The 22,462-nt window shown below is 34.3% G+C and overlaps 1 protein-coding gene across 1 annotated transcript in view; it reads right to left on the bottom strand.

The window, feature by feature from the left end:
• Positions 1–22,462, bottom strand: part of LOC123897021 (callose synthase 10) — a 36,243-nt gene that overhangs the window by 3,863 nt on the left and 9,918 nt on the right. The window contains exons 11-43 of the mRNA XM_045947519.1: positions 21,193–21,266; positions 21,036–21,117; positions 19,966–20,058; positions 19,774–19,876; positions 19,570–19,693; positions 18,647–18,836; positions 18,498–18,550; positions 17,413–17,473; positions 17,072–17,153; positions 16,349–16,398; positions 15,930–16,016; positions 15,231–15,316; positions 12,398–12,425; positions 11,370–11,467; positions 10,883–10,964; positions 10,618–10,778; positions 9,137–9,257; positions 8,802–8,896; positions 8,613–8,703; positions 8,369–8,529; positions 8,175–8,284; positions 7,338–7,472; positions 7,119–7,187; positions 6,877–7,048; positions 6,298–6,412; positions 6,061–6,180; positions 4,492–4,607; positions 4,309–4,392; positions 3,134–3,246; positions 2,745–2,797; positions 2,482–2,658; positions 2,337–2,384; positions 1,639–1,797 (exon numbers count right to left, since the gene is read on the bottom strand). Of these exons, the coding sequence (XP_045803475.1) occupies positions 1,639–1,797; positions 2,337–2,384; positions 2,482–2,658; positions 2,745–2,797; positions 3,134–3,246; positions 4,309–4,392; positions 4,492–4,607; positions 6,061–6,180; positions 6,298–6,412; positions 6,877–7,048; positions 7,119–7,187; positions 7,338–7,472; positions 8,175–8,284; positions 8,369–8,529; positions 8,613–8,703; positions 8,802–8,896; positions 9,137–9,257; positions 10,618–10,778; positions 10,883–10,964; positions 11,370–11,467; positions 12,398–12,425; positions 15,231–15,316; positions 15,930–16,016; positions 16,349–16,398; positions 17,072–17,153; positions 17,413–17,473; positions 18,498–18,550; positions 18,647–18,836; positions 19,570–19,693; positions 19,774–19,876; positions 19,966–20,058; positions 21,036–21,117; positions 21,193–21,266 (3,393 nt within the window). The remainder of the gene's footprint in view (positions 1–1,638; positions 1,798–2,336; positions 2,385–2,481; positions 2,659–2,744; positions 2,798–3,133; positions 3,247–4,308; positions 4,393–4,491; positions 4,608–6,060; positions 6,181–6,297; positions 6,413–6,876; positions 7,049–7,118; positions 7,188–7,337; positions 7,473–8,174; positions 8,285–8,368; positions 8,530–8,612; positions 8,704–8,801; positions 8,897–9,136; positions 9,258–10,617; positions 10,779–10,882; positions 10,965–11,369; positions 11,468–12,397; positions 12,426–15,230; positions 15,317–15,929; positions 16,017–16,348; positions 16,399–17,071; positions 17,154–17,412; positions 17,474–18,497; positions 18,551–18,646; positions 18,837–19,569; positions 19,694–19,773; positions 19,877–19,965; positions 20,059–21,035; positions 21,118–21,192; positions 21,267–22,462) is intronic.

The following is a 22,462-nucleotide window of genomic DNA, read 5'->3' as shown; positions in this document are numbered from 1 at the left end:
GGATACGAGAGCAGATCATGGATATATTTATCAAAATTTTATATATAAACAAATCATATATAGATCCTCTTAGATTTTATATTGGGTCTAATTCATCCTTACAAAACCGGCTTATAAGGCGAGGATTGCCCTCACTTATAAACACACATTCAGGCCATCTCGCAACCGATGTGGGACTTCTTAACATATACCAAACTGATTTTTTATGAATAAGGTCTGAGCTGTACAGAAGGTTAGTTGGGAAACTGAATTATCTCACAGTGACAAGACCAGATATTTCGTTTGCTGTTAGTGTTGTGAGTCAATTTCTAAATTCACCTTGTGATAGCCATTGGAATGCTGTAAAAAGCAAACTGTTGTTGCAAGGTCAAGCAAGAAGGCAGAGTATCGTGCTATGGCTCACACTACTTGTAAGCTCTTATGGTTGAAACACTTGTTACAAGAGTTGAAGTTTTGTGAACTAGGTCCTATGGAACTTATGTGTGATAATCAGTCTGCATTGTATCTTTCTTCAAATCCAGTTTTTCATGAGAGGACTAAACACATAGAAGTTGATTGTCACTTTATCAGAGAAAAGATTATTTCTGGCATCATTAAAACCTCTTCAGTGAGCTCAAATAATCAGTTAGCTGATATCTTCACTAAATCTCTACGGGGGGGCCTCAGATTGATTATATATGTAACAAGTTGGATGCATATGATATATATGCTCCAGCTTGAGGGGGAGTGTTGATTATTATTTATTATGATAGATTTAGTTTCCTATTTATTAGGATAGTTGGTTTCCTTATTTTATGATTGTATATAAGTTTGAACCTCATTGTGAAATACAAGTTAATCACTATGTTATTCATCTGTTTAAAATGAGCAGTGGGCTGCAAAGGATAGCAGGCAAGTTAGCCCAAAACTTTTATTTAGATAAGTCATAACCCTAATTATCTAATCAGACTAGTGGTTCACCACATCATCTTTTCTTTCTCCTACAAATACACCACAGTGCATCTTCTCTGGCCACTGTCCATCTGCATCCTGACAGCTCACTTTTCTAAACCAGAACCCAGCTTCTACAAGAAAATTAATAGAGAAGGCACAAGGATATGGGAAGAGCTTCTACTTGGATTTCTCGGTTACCGAAAAACGATACCTTTTCGTGAATATTTTTACTTATAAAAAGAGAAGATCATGTAGAATCGGCTAAACCGACGGTTTTCCAGTTCATTATTTCTTCTTCTCTCACCATCTTCTGTGTCGTTTTTTATTTTTCCGATGTTGTGCTTATCATGTTATGGTTTTGATGTTTGGCTGGCACTCTAGACATATCCAGACATATTTAGGAATAGTGAAACCATGTCAAAATTGTATTTGATATTCTTTTTGAAAAGAAAGTAAATAAATAATAGTGGGTACTTACAGGATACATATTTGGGCATATCATACCCATATTTGTATCAAATACGTGCCAAATGCGGATAATTTAGCATTTTTCCTAGCGAATAATGTTTTATGATGCCTTAACATCTAACATTCTTATTTTTTATATTAATACTGATAAAACTGAACCAACTAAAGTGATAAAACAATCAAGAATGATATTCTGAGATGATAAAAAAAAAATGTTCCCTGACAACATAGACTAACCTTCAGCAGCCCTAATTCAAGTATAAACCCCATTATCATTGGTACTGCAGTAAAAACACCAATCTGCACCAAAAATTGAGCATTCAAAGCTGCATCAAGTGCTGTGTTACCCATCAGTTTTGCCTTCTCTGAGACAGCTTCATCAAGACCAGAAAACGCCTGAGAGCAAGAACATCATAAAGAAAAAATATCAAGTTCAACAAAGTCCCAAAGAGTAGGAAATTTAGAAATATTTCAATATTTCAACAAAATCATTTTCCTTCAGAAATCATGCCTGCAGCACAACTTAGGATATAACATAATAAGTAAACCCAATTGAAAAAAACTAATCACCTAACTATATGTTTCACGCAACTGAAAATGTGACTAAATGAGAAATGTCCCATATTCACAGTAAGACCCCTATCATGCAAGCCAGTGTGTGCTTAAAGGAAGACATGTTAAAAGTGATATGAATATTACTTATCAAGGGAAAAACCTAGCGGGAAATTAATAACACTCTCCAACTGAGTTGCAGTTCATCTTGCTGTAAGTGATGGTGGAACAAAAATTTGTTGGAAAATGAAATAGTAAATACAATAACCATGAAGATACTATATCCTTTGTAAATAAGGTACTATAAAAAAAAATAGTCCACTTAGAGTCGGACAGAAGTGGAGAAACATAGCAGATAATAAAACAAAACTTAAACAGTTTACCAGGTATGCTCTTCCATACAGGAATATATATACTGTGAGGACTGTCATCTGCATTATAAGAAATCAGATGAAGTCAATGGAAAAACAAAAATCAGTCAACATCACCACATTTTCAAAGAAAAAAATGGGAGCTTAAGAACTATACCATGGTACAAACATAATAACCAACAGTTGTGAAGTAGAAAGAAAGCATTCTGAAGAAATCAAACAGTTGCCCGAGCCTGTAAATATCCCTGCTAAGCACTTGCTCTCCATTACCACCTGCTACTTTCCCTTCAAAGAGGGCAATCTGGTTTAAACCAACATCCCTTCCTTTTCCAACCTAAACAAGGCAAGAGAAATTAACAAATGGAAAAGTTGCATTGATCTAAAACCAGGAAGTATTCATGGTGTACTTGTATATTCAACCTGAATGTATTCATGGTGTGTGACATTTCCAAGTCGCAACGTAGAGTTGAAGCCTGCACAATAATTATTTCTCAATTTCACAAGATTAATCATATAGAACAAAAAACATATAGATGGAAATACTAATATCAAAAAAATTGCATAATCATGGTCTTAAACAGATGGCAATAAAATGCATCTCCTGAAAATAGTGTATAATGACCGGTCATTATCTTTCACGACAATGTTGTCAGAAAGGCTTAAAATGAACTACTTGACAGCTGTACTAACTGCTGGCAGCTAAGCATTGATGACTAATACACTATTCAAAGCATTGTCTGATGTGCACACTTCTCAACAACAAAATATCCATAAATAAATATGGATTACAGAGAAGATTCTTTACTCACCAGCATATATATCTTCACTAATATTAATAACACGTGAAGCTTTACTAATCCCTCCCCGGGTTATATGAAATATTCTGTCAAATACATCTGGGTGCCCATAGTGCATGCGGACTCTGCAAGATTTTTTCCAACCAACAAAAAAAAGAGTCTATTAAGTATGACAATCTATTTTAATAAAAGTTCTAATTATCATTGTTTGGGAGGGTATAAAATTAAAAATGTATTGAATTTCAACCTTAAGTAACACACGATTAATTTAATTACCTACACATTCAGAAATTCAATTAAAATGCTTAAATTCAGTTATCTATTAATAGCTCTGTCTCTTAATAAATATTTGTGTTAATTAACTAATGCCACGTGAAGATTGTACAATTGGCAAAATATTAATTGATGTTGTCTTGAATTTCTAAAACAAAAAGAAATTGTAATGCAAATTTTCTAAAAGAACGACACTTCGAAGAAACAGAGGAAATAATTACCACTAATAATGTAAATGGTGTATGAATTCATAGATACAATCATCAAAAATTAAAAAATGGAACCTCTGGTGTGCTTTATTTACAATTATTAGATACCTTAAGCAGTATGAGAAAATGTTACGGGACAGGATGAACAGTGTGTACGTGTTTGTGTATGTTTTAGCACCTCAACCAAACTATTATCTCTTCTCTTGTTTAACTATAAATATTTTCATGTATCATGTAGAGCATCTATTATCGGTGTCTACATGTAACAGAAGTTATAGTTAACAGAAAGCTAAAGACTCCATTTGAAATGAAAGCTAAAGACTCCATTTGAAATCATAAGACTGAAGCATTAAAATCATCATTATGTTGGCATTGAATAGTAAAAACATAAATTGGAGTCCTAGAAAAACACACATTGAAAGTAACTGAGGCTTGCCAATATAGAATGCTACAGAGACAGATTTAAATACCAATGCATTGATGGTAGATGCAACGTCAAAATAGTATCAACAGAAATCAAACTCCCACCAAGTGGAATCAGCAACAAAGATCAAATGACGCAAAAATATCCAAACATGAAACGTGTATACAGATAAACCAGCATCCTTAAATTAGAGGGTGTAGTTAAAATAAAAAAAATTGGGTTAACCAATCACTTCCATTAATTTTGAAATGTGCACAGCATCAGCAATAAACACAACTTACTTGAGAGGATTTGCTAAAACGCGCTGGGCCAAAGTTACAAAGCTAGTTTCTTGATTGGACATGAACCAAGCCAACGATGAGACACTGCAGAAGTATCAGCATGCAATATGTAAGCAAATGAGGGGGAGCTAAAGCCCAATAGTGTAACTTCATTTATTGAATTTTTAAAGGTGAATGCCACACCTTCCCGTAAAAACATGTTCCCTCACTCCAAGAATGCTTGGAGGGCGAAGGCCATGGTCCGCATGAAACTCCTCAAGAAGATTTCTCATTTTCATTGCCTCCTCCAGATAATTGTCCTAGCAAACATAATGTATCCAATAAATATAAATATGTCTAGTAAAACTGTTTCCAGTCACTTTCATTTACAAACATATCTTTGATTGAATACGACATATTTCTCCACTAAATAATTAGACCTGAACACCAAACACAGACTAGGGAACCGTATATTAATCAAAGATACTGCATTTACTAGAGATATTGCCGAGTAGTCCTTTAGAGGGTTGAAAATTCTCATTTATTGAGCTAGGTTTTTGGATTGAATTAAGACCTATCCCAAATTCTAAGAAGATAGCAAAGCCTTTCAGTGATCTGTTATTGAGCCACCCATATTTGTCCATGATTCAGCTTCAAATGTATTATGTGAGGAGTGAATTTTAAGATGCCAAATGAATTCTGTATATTAATCGTCAAATCTTCATATAGCTTTTTGGACTCACCAAAATTCTAAAAGAGAGTACACAACGGGAGAAACAATATTTGCATATAAAAGCAAAAATAGAGAATTTGGGTGAAGTATAATAGGATAAAATTTGCTAAACAACATGACTGCAACATATAGTTAAGTGCTAAAAAATTTATTTTTGTATGAATAAATAGAAGTACTAGATTCGAATACAAGTAATTGTGAAAAGGTTTTAACATTTAGTCATTCACGGGTCCTCATAATTTAATAACTTGTTCGACGTCATGATTGTACAAAGCATGAAAATAAAAATAAAAAAACATATCCAGATCTTATATAGTTAATTAAGCTTTTGTAATTTATGGTAGAAACCACATCTATCACAAAATGCAACAGTGCAATATTTAGATTCAGATAAAAAGAGAAACTACGCCAAAACAAATTCATAACATGATTCCAACATGTAAGCATAGAATTGAGCGACCTTCCATTTCCTTCAATATTTAGAATTGAGCACTACCTAGGCCATATATCTATAGTCATGTGCAACTATCAACACACTCCTCAAGCTCAGGACCGAGTATCTGAAGAGTGGACTAATGCTGGTGGAATAACAGGGATCTCAACACATCCCCTGAAGCACATGACTGAACATTTGGAGCGTTGACGAATGTGAGTGCAATAACAAAGATCTTGGTCCAAAACAGATCAAGGATAAGTTTTGAGTGCATCTCTACTCTATGTTATACTCTAAATAGTTTTAATATGCGATATATATATAACTTTCAGAAACAGAATTTGTGAATGGAAATGAAAATATAATTTGATTATCGATTCAGTTTATTACAATTTCTAATTAGTAATATTTAAGAGGTCTGCTAGTTAACTAACTACTGACTATTATCGAGTTAACAATTAACTGTTAGCTAACTACGATTATCATAACTAAACTAGAACACTATAGAATACTGCAATAACCATTTTGATATAAAAAATGTACAAAACATCATGCATAAAAGCTGAATATACAGAATGAGCAAATCATCATGAGGCAATGTCCTGACCTGATTCATATCAATAGTTTGCAGCGCATCACCACGTGTGAATATTATCGCATGGTTTTGGTTCTCTGGCTTTCCTTCACCAAGCTTTGGATCCCCAGGAAGTTTGATAGAATATATTTCCTTTGTGCAAGAAAAACATAAAGAACCCGTCAAGGTAGAACACAACATTTAAGGATAAAACTGTAATTGCTATATAATAATGAGTAAAAAATGGCATTAGTCAAAGCTTTTTCCCACCTGATCTTTTCCGTTTATATCGGCTTTGACAAGCTTTGAGTAAAACACCCGTGGGGTGCTTTCATCAGTTGTGCTTTCATCAACATGAATAAAAGCAACTCGGAGACCCTCATTCCTGATAACAAAGATAAAGGTTTGGCGTAACAAAATATTTAAAAATAAAAAATAAAAAATAAATAAAAAATAAAAAAACAATGACAAAGAAATTATGCTTTCTAAACGCAGATGTAACTATGAAATAAAAGTTAATTGAGAAAATTCAGCAATAGCAGATTCACCTAAATATGTACCAATATGTACCACCGTCACATTTTGTAATCTAAAATGCCAAAATGAGATGGCATTCATCAAATTTCAATATGCAATTCATATTTGACATTAGGTAGCATCTAAAGCACACTTCAGTTCTATAATATATTTTTTTATGCGACATTCTATAAAATATTCAGGAAAGCAGTAATGCTTGACTACCATACATAATAAGCTACTATCACACAGATGCCCATATAAATGCAATATAATACTGTCAGTCTTGACACTGAAAGTGCTTGGGAAAATAAGAGCATGCAATTATGATACCTCTGCAACAACAAAGCAATATCAGCAGCTTCGGGTGCCTTTCGCTGCTTTTGCTGACCATAAATTTGGCATGATACGACATAAGTAAACTTCAAATCTGCTTGTGCCCGTGATTCACGTGATGATTCAAAACCTTGACTTGTAATGAAGTTGTTCTGAGAATAATTGTCCACTATTCATACAGCCGATGTCAGCAAATATACATGACAAGCTTAATTAGAATAATGTTTTTATTTAACTACCTCCCAGTGATCTACTCTCCAGAAAGCTCTGCAGCATTAAAGCTCTCCTGTAATACATCATACCACGCACTGCAAATCCAAAGAGGAAGGGATTGAAGAAACATTAGCACAGCGTTCAAGGAAGAAACCAAAATTACTGCAAATACACTATTTATGCATCAACTCATGTCAAATGGAAACATAAACTTAGACAAACAGGATTTGGCAAGAAATTATAACCTGTTCTAGCCAGAGTCTGCCCTCGATAAGATGCCCAAAAACGAAGTTCCAAAGCGTCGCTAGAATTTTCTTGAAGTTCTGCATCCTCAGTAGACAAATCTCGGCCAATTCTTTCAAGAAAGTTGTCCCACTCATCTGCAATGTAAAATAATAAAATTTCAATCCCAAAATAGCAAGGTTCATCATAACAAAAATCATTCCATGTCCATCTCCTATCCACTAAGAACTATAATTTTTCAAACAGTTTCCTCTTGAAATATAAATTTACTTCCCCCTGTTACATTTTTTTTGCTCCAAAATTGACTAAGAATGGGAAAGGGGAGCACGATAGTGTAATAATGAAGTTTTAAGACATAACGATTAATGGATAAATCTTTTAAGAGCCAAAAGTAAATACAACACTAACAAGGACGGAAACAGCCTGCATTCAGTCAATATTTTAGAAATACAACACTGTATTAGTGTTGTTCTGCGAGAAGAGAAAAAAGTCCAATTCTGTGAGGAATGAAATGATTGTATTGTTGATGCTTTCTGTGATACAGATTACAGTATTTATACAATGCATACGAAAATAACAGGAAATTCAACCAACACTAACTGTTTCAACTGACCTAACTGCCAGTACAGAAAGTAAGCAAAGCTTTCAATTTTACATCTTGAATATACTCTGATACATTGAGTAAGAAAATCTATTATGATCGGGCTAGTGGAAGCAAAGCTATGGAACTTAGGTATCGGTATTTTGTCGAAAAGTCTATATTTAAGGAGTCACTGAGAACTCTAAGAACTCTAACATTGACATGTTCAAAGGGGAATCTAGGAGAAAAGAAACCTTACCTGGAAAAATCTTTTGAAGATAGAATAGAATAGAAATTCCATCTTCATTCTCCTTTTTCAATTCAGATGTACTATAAAGCACAGTTTCACTATAGTATGGAGTGAAAACACTGACAAATAAAACACAATCAACAAATGTTAATATTAAGAGAGATAGAATTAACACAATAAAGTATATGCATGTGCACTCATACCTGAATGGTAATGTTTCACTAACAGGTTTTGCCAAAGGCATATCCATAAATAATGAATTTGTGAAAAACTCTAGTCTTCTCCTGGCTTCTAGATTTTTTGGAACATTAGCAGCAGAGTCCTTTACAGTAAGCAGAAGATGCAACCGCTTCACAAGCTCTTTCTACAAAAAGAAACCTTATAAATTAAATGATATGTATAAACAGTGATAAAAGGACGACTTGTATGAAAACATAAGGCACTTACAATTTCAGGATCATTAGGCCATTTTATCCTAGAAAAAAGGCGGCCCTCATCCCTAGCTCTTGCTAAAATGTTCCATGTATCAAGATTCTCCCTGAAAAATTTAAATAAAAAAAAGAAAACTGAGGGAAGAATATTAAGGAAAAAAAATCTATAAAAAGGTTATGAAATTTCAGTTATGCAACCATGTACCTTAAATCTGAGGACACCAGGTCATGAGTAACAACATCATACAGCTCATAAACAGCTTTTGCAGCACCTTTTGCGAGTGCAGGATCATTTCGAGTCTGATAAATAAGGAGTGAGGTGTGGTTAATATAACATCCGTACCAAATATTATAGCAGGAGTTTCCTATTATACATTATTTACTAAATTATTTCTATGTTAATAGTGGAGTATTTCTAATGCTTGATTATAAGATAAAGCAAACTACCCATAAAATAAGATAGAGATTAACGAAAACATGACATTATTTATATGTAACAAAATATTATAAATAATACCAAATAGTCAACCAAAAAATTACCAGGAGTCCGAGCAATGCCGTAAGTCTAGACAAAACAAGTGGAAGCTTCTTAAGAGACAAGGTTATAACAAGCGAACCCTCTAATATACTGTCATTGATCTCACGGAAAATTCTTTCCACCCTGTCAAAGAGAATATTTACAATCTTTCATCAAGCATGGATCTGCCACTCAACACTAAAATTAATGCACTAACTTATTATATGAGCAAAAAACTTAAATTAACATTCAAAAGAAATTTCAAAACAGATAATTAAATTTCCATTACAGTAATCCATCTGCTACAAAGATAAAGTAAACTAATAAATAGGATTTGATCAAATCATTAAATTAGAGGTGTGTTATTTTGACGCACAATGAGCCAACAAAATTCAACAACAATTTAAATGGTTGAATGGTTAATGCTCTTCACAATATATTGTTAATGAATATAACAGTGTGTCACAACTTTACTAACCATTCACATAATACAATTAACAATGATTTTCAATGTTATTAACCAGGAATTTCAGGTGTTTATTTGAACACAAATTTTGGTTAATAGATATAGATATCATATATAATAGAAAACCTTAATATCATGCATATTTCAAAATCATGGTTAATTCTGTTTATTAGATGGTTAATGAGTAGTGATGCATTTTTATATTCATTAATCATCTGGTGAACGTAATTAGCCACACATTTGAACGGCGCTACCAATACAAATTGTCCTGATTTATAAGTCTGGGTAACTTCATGTTCTCAATAACAATTACCCCACAGAATATCTTGTCAAGTAATCTTAGAAAATGTCATGAAGGGTAGAGTTTTAGTCTTGGAAATGTGAAGTAATCTTGTCAAGTTATCCAAGCTACAAAGTTCATTAAGCTTTTCAATCTTTTAAAAGATCAAGCATCCAGGAGAAAGGCATCCATCTTTTCTGTTGATAAACTAAAAGAAATTTTTAATAGCAATGAAAAGAAATTCATATTTGTGGAGAGCAAAGGGATCCTTCTAATAAAGAGAAAACCGCCATATAAAAAACATAGTGTCCTTTGAAAATCTATATTGTTTAAAATTCAAAATTTGTCAACAAATCAAGAAGATAAACAAGAATACAAACAAAAGAAAAAGAAGGGGCTAAAAGAATTAAAAAAACAGCACTTGTCTGGAAAAACAAGTCCCTTGAGTTTTCCAAGTACAGAATTACTAAAAAAATTAAGAGCTTAGTTTTCTAAACAAAAATGGCTTATCCATTAAGTGCTGTTATTTTTTTATACGACACTCTTCAAGTGGATGTCATCCACAACGGCATGAAGAGCCCCTAATCTCCTCCCACATTTACAACAGTACAAAAGATACCAAATACAGCCGAGAGAAAAATGGCATTAGCACTCATGTCATGGCAACACAAAACAAGCACTAAAAAAGTGTACACTTACTCTAACTTAAAAAATGCAACACAATAGTATGCAGTAAGATAGAGCAGTAAATATCATACCAAAGTCTTCCTTCGTTATCAACTAAGGAATATAATATTTTTTCAATACTGCAATAGCACTCCTTAACTGCATAAGCCATGTATTCATCCCTACAGATCCTGCTCCAAAGATCTGCCTGTGTATCTTTGCAGTCCAAAGCCAAATCTACCGCCAACAGGATCTGAAAAAAAAGATATTATGTCAGAAAGCATATGGAAACCCAGAAAACTATAGAAGTCTCTTTAAAATCCATTCCTTGTTATTCATATTGCATAGTGGTTACACCTTACTACTTAGAAGAAACAAAGGCCATTGAACTAATCTCAGACTTCCTGCATTGCTAGGAATAGAAAGTAGGTCCATTTCCCTGTAACAGTAAAAAATAAACAAATAAGCAATTAATAAAAAGCTAAGCCTGGCAACACAGGATTTTAAAACCCAAAGCAAACAAATCCTGTTTTTCATATTTCCGAACAGCAAAAGAAATATTAAGACAGAAATAGAAATATATAGATAGATAGAGGTGGATAAACCATCCTTTAACATTAAGTAAATGAACGGAAAAAAATTCAAGAGATCAAAATATGCAAAGCCTGATACAAAAATATTCAGCATAATCCACCCAGTCACTTTGCACACAATAAGTTCTTTGACTCCTTCGCAGAAGAAGAAAAGAAACAGAAAAGGAGTAGGTTGAATATTGCAAAGCCTTCCCGTTTCAGTGCACAAGAATTTTGAAACTTTGTAAAGCAGCAAGTTTCCTTCGACTAACCTGTTGCTAATATAATCTTCCTCGCGCAGACTTTTAATTATCTCATTCCAAAATGGAGCAAACATGGCAGCATATGCTTTGTTCATATCCTGAGAATCCTGTACCAGACAAACCACATTCATTTACCCATACTGCATGCTACATATTCCTCGCAAAAGAATGGTACATGAATAGATAAATATAATAGCAAACACAGCATATTTCCATAAGGGGAGGAAGGAAAATCACATCAAAATGACCTATTATCAAACACATAACTTTTGATAAGTACACAAGTGAAGAGTCAAGTTCTGCAAACACCAGCATATAAAATTGACATACTCACACATTCAATAACTATTCTAAAAATTAAATTTAACCAATATCCACACTTTGAATTCAGTGAACACATTACTCACATCAAATTGGAAGTTCTTGTCACAAAAATCAAGTCTGTATAGTTGCATACACTGAAAGACTAATTTTTGTTTTCATATTATTATATATCAAGTCTAAACTGAACAACTTAATTTTCATTGCTGTGTGGCAATTATACCCAATATCCCAATGAAAATGGATGATTTCACACGCCACTTATTCTTTGTAAGCATGAATTATCAACACACAATTCAAAAGCTTTATCCTACTGTCACTCTAGTTACATTCAGAAAAGACAAAAGAGTTAATTAGACTTGCTAAAGCTACTAATTGTCGCCTTGGGCAGTGGGTGTTGTCACCGCTATGTTGTTGTGTGCCAAGAAACATGAGCAAGAGGGTTGGAACGTGTGCAAAATTTCATATTTTGTGGGTAAAATTACAAAACGAAAATAACATAGGGTAGTGTGTGGAAATTTCAAAGTTAGAGAGGCTACATCAGTGCATGTGCCCCCCTGACCCATGCGCTTTTTAGGATGTTTTTCAAAAATGAACTTCATTAATGGGTTCAACCCCAAAACATAACCCTGCCACGCAGTACAAGTAACAACAAGAACAATCATAATGGTCATAATGATGATGATGATGATGATGATGATGATGATGATGATCACCTGAGTTGATGGTCCATTGATGGTAATCCTGAAAAAGCACAAACAAAATTGAATTTATCATGAAAAAATACTGAAGATAAAAACCTAAAATAGCATTTCAAATAAATCAAACAATAGGACAATAATTTATCATATCTGGTCACAAGCACACATCAAAATTTTGAATACCTAAAAAAATTATTAGAGAAGAGAAATATTGAAGGATACGAGCAAATATATTGTATTGGGTGTATTGATATTGAAAAAATCTGCGACTGAATCTACCATTGAAAATATTAGATTCACAATTTGAAATTTTATCATTCTTCTTTGTGAGAATAGAATTATTGTCTATTATTTTTGTTTACGTTTGTTTACGTTTAAACTTCCCCAGCAAGCCATTGTTGTAAGTTTCCCTGCGGCCAGGCTGACATCAGTTAGTTAGAGGGAAAGGATCTGCAGCTGGCACTGGCAGTCAGTACAGTGGCTTCTATCGTGGCTTCAACCCACAATCTCTAGATCTATCATGACACGTATTATTGGATGTACTCGTGAATCTGAGCTTTGGATGCGCATTCACAATCATTCCCAAAATCGCATCGTAATCAAGATGATTGTTGATTCGTTAGCTTCCATTGGAGATTTTGTTCCTCCTCACCAACATATAGACGTAATCATTTAAGAACTACCACAAGACTATTGTTAAGTGGTTTCCGAAATTGAAACTGAGTTTGAGATTTAGTTTGCTTTAGCTATGGGTAAAGCTCAAAGACTGCATTCACCACTTTCACACACTCGCTACACTATACCTTTAGAATTAGTTTACGGTGATTAGTGGGGACCAGCAAATGTTCCCTATACTGTCTTTGTAGATGCAGCTACTGGTTTACTTAGATTTATTGTTAAACCAAATCTGATTCTCTTGCTATTTTTAAGCAATTCAAAACCTTTTTTTTTTAACAAGCAATTCAAAACCATTTTTGAATTCCAATTTGGTTTCGAAATTAAGTCCCTTCAAACTGACTGGAGGGATGAAGTCAAGCCATTTACGAATTAATCCTAAAAAAAAAAAAAATTATGTCCCCTAAGAGAATACAGAATAATCGCATCAAGAAAGAAACGGTTTGAATCACCCCATATACCAAACAAAAAGCAGACTGATCTGATCTACACCGTACAAAGGAGGTGAATTGGCATCGGTTGCAAGATGGCCTGAATATATGTTTATAAAGTAGAGACAATCCTCACCTAACAAGCCGGTTTTGTAAGGGTGAGTTAAGCCCAACTCTCAATTCTAAGATGGTATCTAGAGCCTATTAAGAGGCAACCCTACATCGTGCCTACCCGGTGGACCCACAGTCCTCCGGTGAGATTTTTTCGCCAAACTGTGTGTTAACTCCAATTTGCCCATTATTCGCTGTCATGACTCATTCCGGCGTTTTTTCCCGGTTTGTTTCATCACATCCCGCTACTAGCGTCGCTGCCACCCCTCCGGCAACCAACTCCCACTTCTAAGATGGTATCAGAGCCTCTCCACAATCTGTTGGGCCGCCTACTATCAAGTTTCTGATCGGGCCATCCACCATTTATATTCGCGTCCCAAGCTCAAAAGCGATGGGCGCGAGGAGGTGTGTTAAGATGTCCCACATTAGTTACGATGCCTGAATATATGTTTATAAAGTAGAGACAATCGTCACCTTACAAGCAGGATTTGTAGGGTTGAGTTAGGCCCAACTCTCAATTCTAAGATTTGGCTTCCAAACAAGAACACACACATGACACACCATCAAGAAACCTTGATGTATCAAATAGCTCAAAAATAACGTGACAGTTTTCTACACAAGTTTAGCACTACCTCCATTTCTAAATAGTTGTTGTTCAAGGTTTTTCTACACATTAAAACAGATAATTAATAAATGGGTGTAAAACTTTTACAAAAAGTGTTTGTATCGGCCATTGGGTATTAATCATTGTCATGAATGGATGGAAGAGTATAATGAATTGGAGTAGTAAACACGGCAATTAATTGTTTCTTGAAAACACAAAACGACAGTCAATATTTTTCTAAAGTCATTCGTATAGAAATGGATGAGTATTCACCAAACATAGCAAAATACTACTCCAGTTTCGAATACAAGCAACAAAAGACTCACTTTTTGGTCTTGAATATAAGCACATAAACTACCTCTGACTCTATTTAATGACAAATATCCTAAAATAACCATCAATTAATAAGTGTTTTATCGACCAATGAATCTTTATTCTCATGGAACAAGTTCCTATCAAGGGCACTATTGAGTATACACTAATATTTTACTCCCTCCATCCCCAATTATAAGCACCAATTGAGAAAAAAAAATTGTCCCTAAAGATATACAAACCCTTTTCAAATTACTAGAAATGTGCATTATTCTTTTCCAAACATAAGCTTAAATTAATACTACTAATTTGTCTGTGAATATAAAAAGTTAATATTAAATACATCTATACACAGGGTAATTTATTAATAATTATACACGATAATTACAGTACCAACTTATCTTAATATTGAAATATGCAATAGATGCTTATAACTAGGGGCGGAGGGAACATATGAGATCGGGGATATTAATTTCACTCAACAAACTTTCTTAATAGGTGTGCATTTAGTTATTTTTATGTATAATCAGGACTGGAGGAAGTAACTAAACACCAAAAAGTATGGGCTAGAAATATCTAGCACCCGAACAATATTAAAAAAAACATTTCCATTGTCCACCAAGTCAAAATCAAAATATAAAAATGAAGAATTTAGAGAAAAAGTAAAACAAGTAAAGCTATATCAGTTAAAACAGCTATATCCTAAATTACCCACCTTTTTGCTTGCGGAGAGACCAAATTTTTTACAAATGCCCCAGGGAAACTCTCAAAACGTTTATGCACCATTTCAATTGAACGTATCTGTTGGAAGTTATTAACAAGAAACAATTCATACAAGAAATGAGACAACTATGGAAAAAACAGATCAGTCACAGTAACATGGATGTCTTCAATAAAATAAATGCAGACTAGCACCCTAAAACAGGAAAAGAAAGCCTTTTTTAAATGTTACTCCCTCCATTATAGTTAATGTATGATTTTGGTCCAAGAAAAAAAAATGAACCCTCTTTCTTATATTATTACGCTCATGTCCCGTTGATATTTTCTTCTTATTTAAAACTACCAAATTCTCATTTTCTACGAAAAATATAAACAAATTGAATTGATTAAACCATTTTTAATTGTAAACCTCCTTTCAAAACTCACCAAATAAAATATTAAGTTGGTTTCTCAAACCATTTTTGTCTTACCTACCTAATAATTATATCCACTCTCTTACCCCCCCCCCCCTCCCTCTCCTCTTTGCCGTACTCAATCGGCTATTTTCTTTCCATGGTTAAGCCCTCCTTATAAATCAGTTTTCACAATACCTTTAGGACTTTGCAAACTCAAATACCTTCCATTTTGATTAACAGTTGAAATAAAAAAAGCAGAGAACAAAGCCCAAAAGGTTACCACACTGGAACCAAAATACCTCGCCTAGCCGAGCCCGTGCACCAATTACACCACCGACGATTGCTGACATCACAGTGTACCAAATGTGAAGATCCATGAGATAAATCTGCAGAATGTACATTGTACATACATTAGAAAGGTTTGTCAAGTATAGCTGAAAACAAGAAGAAAACTATTAACAAAATAATCGTAGTTGCTAGCAATGTTTTGAGCGTACTACATTTTAGAATTATAATTATAAGTGTTTATTTTAAATAAATGTACAATTACAACAGGTGGGGCTTCAAGGGTGAGGCCTCAATTAAGCCCCCCACCGGTGGACCAGAACAAAAATAGCATTAGATTAACTCTACCAAAAAAACTAAAAAACTTGCATAAATGCATGATCAAACAACGGTTTGCTAACATTAATGAAAAGTAGAGTTGTAGAATACTGACACACACAACAGGAGCCCACAAGCTAACTATAGTCAAGGCATTGTTATTATCTGCAAAACCCAAATACAAACATAATCAACAAATGCAACTTAATATTGATATTCACAGTATAAAGTAGACAGAGACAGAATGTCTGGGATTGGAAGAAAAAATGAGAGAGACATATATACATCATCAAATTTCATAAGAACAACACAATAAATTATTTAGAGAAAAAAAACCACTACACTTTCCTTAATAGATAAAGGGCTACTGCTTGGTTATGAATCCTTAATTAATAATTCTCAGTCACATCACATGGTGATTAAAAGTTTTAAGCAAAGGTGTGTACTGGGTACATGTAGTCAGAAAGACATTTGCGAGTTGTTGAAAAGTTGACAAGTATCTTGCATGTGGTTAAGGGGCAGCGTATTTTCAGTAAATAATTAGGATGACTTGTATTGTTTTCCACATTTCCTAGTTTCCTTTGATAAAATGCAAATAGGGCAACAATACATGTCACATAGTGATAGTATCTAGTAATTATGGTGAATGAGGTGACAGTTTGCCTTTTCAACATAGAAAATCTAATTCCACCATGTAGTTTAAATAAATGGAATTCATTCAAAATCTTCCATTTACATCCTTTACTGTTTGGCATGGTATCACAAGCAAAATGGTAGACAAACACGGGGATTAAAAATTGAACCATCAAACAAATATTAAATAACAGTATAGGCTTACTCTTTGAGATTAAATCATGCCAGGAGTAAGTCAAAGATGGAAGATCCGCAATGATATTGGTAGGTTTAACAAGAGGCCTTATCTGCAATATTAGAAACCAGGAATTAGGAACAGAATAAAAATCTTACAATATCTATGGTACTATTTTTTGAATAAGCTAAATTAGCCCACTCAAATTGGCACCAGAGAGAATCGAACCTCAGACCTCAAGAGGGCACACTTCCAGGTCCCAAGTCAATATCAATGCACCAACCCAAGTGGGACCAACCCAAGTGGGTAATATCTATGGTACTATAGATCGACAAATTTACACACAGAGAAAGAGATAAGAATCCACATGCCTGGAGAAAGTATGCAAAAGTAAATTTGCAAGCAAGTACCAGCAACCAATAGACCACATAACTGCAGAAAACAACAACAAAAAAAAAAAAAAAGCAAAATGAAATATCCTTATCACAAAGTAGCGCTGCTGACAACATAGCAAATATACCCAATACAGAAACAACCCTAGTGGATCATCGACATTGCTAATTATGACAATGGAACCATGCACAATTGACATGCCTCAAGGACAGTAGTTTGCTGGTTGAAATAAAAATTCCCAGTAAATCGGTTTATTTTTCTTGCAGATAAACAGAGTAAAACTGATGACAGTTCATAACTGTTCTCTTTTTGGGAAGATTGTATAAAACCTTGTTGCACTTTTGAACTCTAACAGCTTTCAATCAACCACGATTCCAATGAGTCATTAAACTCCGCCAATTTTTTTGATAAAAAGGTTATTATCACGCAAAAGCATCATTATAGAGAAAGTCCAAACTATTTTGGCACCCAGACTCTAGCTATTATAACGGAAGATATTACTTTAACGTGGGGGACCTCAATACCAATAAATTAATCTTAGCATTTTTATCCGTATTAAACACAAACCATCAGTTTGTACTTAATTTATTATGGAAACTATATAATCTAATTTTAACTTGTTAATCTAAAGAGATAAAGTAAATGAAATAAATAAGACGACCGGAGACAATTTCAAGTTTGTGATCTTTCTTTTTTATTATTTTAACGTAATAAAAAAAATCAATTTCAAATTAAAAAACATGTATCAATGGTTTAAATTATATAAGAAAAAAAAAATATTAGGATCTGTTTCCCAATAGTGTGTTAGCTCAAAATTAACACATAAAGGCTTATTATCAAAATAACTAAATGTTAGAGAAAATTGAAACGATATTAAACTTGAAGGTGACTACGTGCAAAAGACCTTATGTTCAAGGCAGCTCTATACAATTTCCCCTTCTTCTAACCATAGTCCTTTCGATGATAAATGGATTGAAGTTCAAACCAGAAAGAGAAAAAATAAGTAAATAGGTGTCTCATCCTATATGCAAATGAAAAATTTGGTTTTCTGCACACAACACACCTGCAGTAGTCACTCATTTTCTCATAAAGACCACGTCCAACATAGTACCGCTCCTGAATTATTTCATTGAAAAAGAAACCAAGTCATAATAACATACAAAAATAACCTGAAAATAGCCTTGTCAGGTATTATTAGTAAAAATAACTCACTTGATATATCCACTTGAAAAACTGAAAGAATGATTGATCAGACATTTCAGACAGTTTGTGACAGGCTGGAAATTTGAGCAGCAATGCAAAGAATACGCGTATAGCTGCATAAACGCCCAGCACAAGCAAGTATATCCGGAAATAGAATGAATTGTCAGAGTTGTTATTATGCCTCTCCTGTAAAACCTTCCTGCAATTGTAGCACAAATACTGTAAAAACTCTGGGAGTTGAGATGCAGTCCCAATTACCAGTGTAGTCAAAATTGGCAGATTTGCCAACCTAAGAACTGAGGCAGGGCACAATACAGCCTTAATGACCAATATGGCCTGCCTGATGGCTGCAGCAAAGTAGATTTGATCCTTGGCCACATCCGGATGATGTGGCTCCTGTGGTCAGTGGTCACAAATGCTCAGTAGCAAACCAGCATTGATGTAATGTGCAATTTCAGACCACTATACCTCATAAATTAATAACAAGGCAATCCAAGAAGAAACCCTGAGAATGCGATCTGAAATTTATTGCCGTGCCTAACTTGCACTTCCAGTCTTGAAGCTAAAGGCCCTTATCCTTTAAGTTTATCCCATATTAATATTCTGGACTGAAGCTACGGCTTTTCCAGATACATGATCTTATTTTCTACATTTCCCGTTGTGTGTCACAGTTGGTCTGTTATATATTTATTTATTAAACTATATTGATTTACTTGACATTTTCAAAGAACTGTTATAGTATAATTTGTATTTAATCCATATATTGCTTGTGATTAGTCCTTATATCAAATTATGAATCATTATAGTTATTTAAAACATTTGCATCACCTCATTGATGTGAACGCATCACTTTACCACCTCAACCCACTTTTAACTCATGACAACACTGCTATTTACCCAACAAAATAGCGAAGGGAAAATCAGAAACTCACAGGTAAACATATGTTACAAACGCTGAAGTCAAGCCACCCCAAAAAAACCTTATTACTAGCCTTGACACAGCCATGCCCCTTGCAGTTTTGTATGACCCAAATGTGAGCAACACATCCAAGCAACCTATTCATCATAAAAATAGTATTTTGAGAATTACTTGCAATTCAATCGAGCAAAAACATTAGAAAACACAAACATCTTACTCTTGATGAAATTCATGATTGCAAATGATGGCCCGATGCTAAGTACTGTTTTAAAAGTATTCAGGTTGATATGTCCATGGTTGAAAGCAATAATTGTCAAAGCCTGTGAGGAGCATTCACATGTTATAAGCCATTAGTCATCAGTAATAATAGTTCATACTTCAGAGTAAACTGATGGATGAAAAAAGGAACCTGAAACATTAATGCCAAGAAGATCCAAAGACGATGGAAACTTCGATATAAGTGAAGAAACGTTCTATGTTCAACAAAACTGCTTTTACCCGTCTGCCAATCACGTGCTCAACATACAAGCAAGAAAAATTAATACAATAATGATTGTGATTAAGTATTAAAAAAAAATAGTCACCATAACCACAACCCATAAATTCCATAGGTCAAACTACTTAGATTCTCAAAATACAATATTACTACAAAGAAAGACACCAAGAAGGCGGTTGGCAAATCAAAAACCAATGCTTTTGGCGGATATACCAATCCTTAGTCACCAAGTAGGGAACCTATATACAGGCTTGCTAAAGAGCGGGAAAGAAAGACAAGAGACTTGGACCAGTGGAGTGTATAAAGGATGAAGAAGGTAAAGTTCTGGTTCAAGAAAATGATAATATGATATGAAGAATAGATGGAAGAATTATTTTCGCAACTTATTTAATGAAGGAGTTGATATTCTACCAGATTCTAACAGGCTAGACATTAGAGAGGACGACCAAAATTATACCTCATATTGCCAGATTCAAGAACAAGGTGTAAAAGAACTAAAGAAGCGCTGAAAAGGATGGATAATGGTACGGTAGATGGGCCAGACAACATACCAATTGAGGTATGGAAAAGTCTTTGGAGATAGGGGCATTAGGTGGCTCACAAAGCTTGTTAACGAGATTATGATGCAAACAGAAAGGGAGGGCTATGATTGTGTGGTACAATACAAACAGAAAGGGAAATAAAATTACCCCTCGATTAACAAAACAAACACCAATCATAAAACCAGCAAATGATTTTAAAATGACTAACAATCTTGAATATATGAGGGAAAAAGTTCAAAATGGTCTATTAAAAAAACATAAATTTTTGGAATGAAAACAACTACAGCAAAATTATCGATTACAACTTACTATACTCAATTGTGATGGCATAAAAAATATTAGTCCAAGTGGAAGAAAAATAAATTATAGTAAGGTCATATTTGTAGAGAAAAATATAAAAACAACCTAAATATCATAGAATGAGAAAGCATCAAAACTAACCCTCTTGAAAGCTCTTTTCGGCTGACGTAAGAACGGCGAATCAGTCCTCATTGGCCAGCCTAATTCAAAACAAGCAGGCGACCTACACATGACCACAAATTAGAATTGAAAATTCCCTACAAGTAAAAAAATGTTACATGTCATGACAGCTGCTAACCAAAAGTATTCATTGAAGTCGTCATAATTCCTCCATGCTGAATGTGCAGCTTTTCCATTTTTGTAATGAGCTTCCTGCATTTTTTTTTTGGAGTGAGAGCAGCACGTAAGTATGTGTATAATAAAAGAAAACCGAAGATAATTATAATACTACAAAAGAACTGTTGTGTAATTTTGTCTTGCGTATGTGTGTAGATTCCTCTCCATAGTACAGACAAGATTTCAATCCCAAGATGGTATCGAGTCTATCCAAGATTCATTGGGCCACCTGCTATCAGACCACTCGGGTCACGCTCCATATTTTCAGTCCCAGGCGTGATGGGGTTGTTAAGATTTTCACATTGGATGAGATATGGTCAGAAAATGTGTTAACAAGTGGTGGACAGTTCTCACCTAACTGGTTTTTTTGTAGGGTTGATTTAGGCTCAACCCAATTATGCTCAAGATCAATCTTTTTATCTTTTGTTCCTTCAGCAGTACCATATGTGTCTTCATCATCACATAAGTCTCCACCGCCTTTGAACCGGTTTGGCATCGCCTATGAGTGACGGTTTGGACCACGCACTTCAACTCATGTTCCAAGTGTTTCCACTTCTCCGGCTCCATCAGCGTCGGCCGATTTGTCCATTATCATCCGCAAATCGACGAGGGTAAACGTTCAACCCATAACCCTAATCATATTCATAATTTATTGGCATACCATCGTTTATCTCCCGCTCATTATCCTTTTGTTTCTGCACTTTCGTTTGTTTTATTATAAGACTGTTCAAGAAGCATTATCTCACCAAGGGTGGAGACAAGCTATAATTGATGAGATGTCAACTAAAGACGGTGCGTTTGATTAGCAAAATAGTAAGTATTGAGCGGAACAATACAGGATAGGACAAAACTGTACCGAAGAGAGATATAGATATAAAATTTTATATATTCGAAAACAAAATGGGTATTTTTGTATTTTTTTATAGTTGTACTATGGACAAAAAGTTGTCTTGTGGTTCAGCAAGGGACAAAAGTTATTGTTTTTGTCATGCCCCTTACTACCTATTTTGTCCAGTCCCATAACCAGTTTATAATCAAACAGGGTATAACAAAAGTTGTCCAATCCCCTATTTTTTAGTAGATCAAATGCACCCTGATACAGTACTTGGGAGAAACAAGCCATAATTGATGAGATCTCAGCTAAAGACTCTAACGGTACTTGGGAGCATGTTCCACTTCTTTCTGGATAATCATTTCTTGGTTGCAAATGGGTGTTTAAAGTTAAGGTGGGT

The sequence above is a fragment of the Trifolium pratense genome, linkage group LG7 (assembly GCF_020283565.1).
Source record: "Trifolium pratense cultivar HEN17-A07 linkage group LG7, ARS_RC_1.1, whole genome shotgun sequence".
Taxonomy (NCBI): Eukaryota; Viridiplantae; Streptophyta; class Magnoliopsida; order Fabales; family Fabaceae; genus Trifolium; species Trifolium pratense.
The sequence above is the reverse complement of the archived record's forward strand: the minus strand, read 5'-3'. Positions and strand labels throughout refer to the sequence as shown.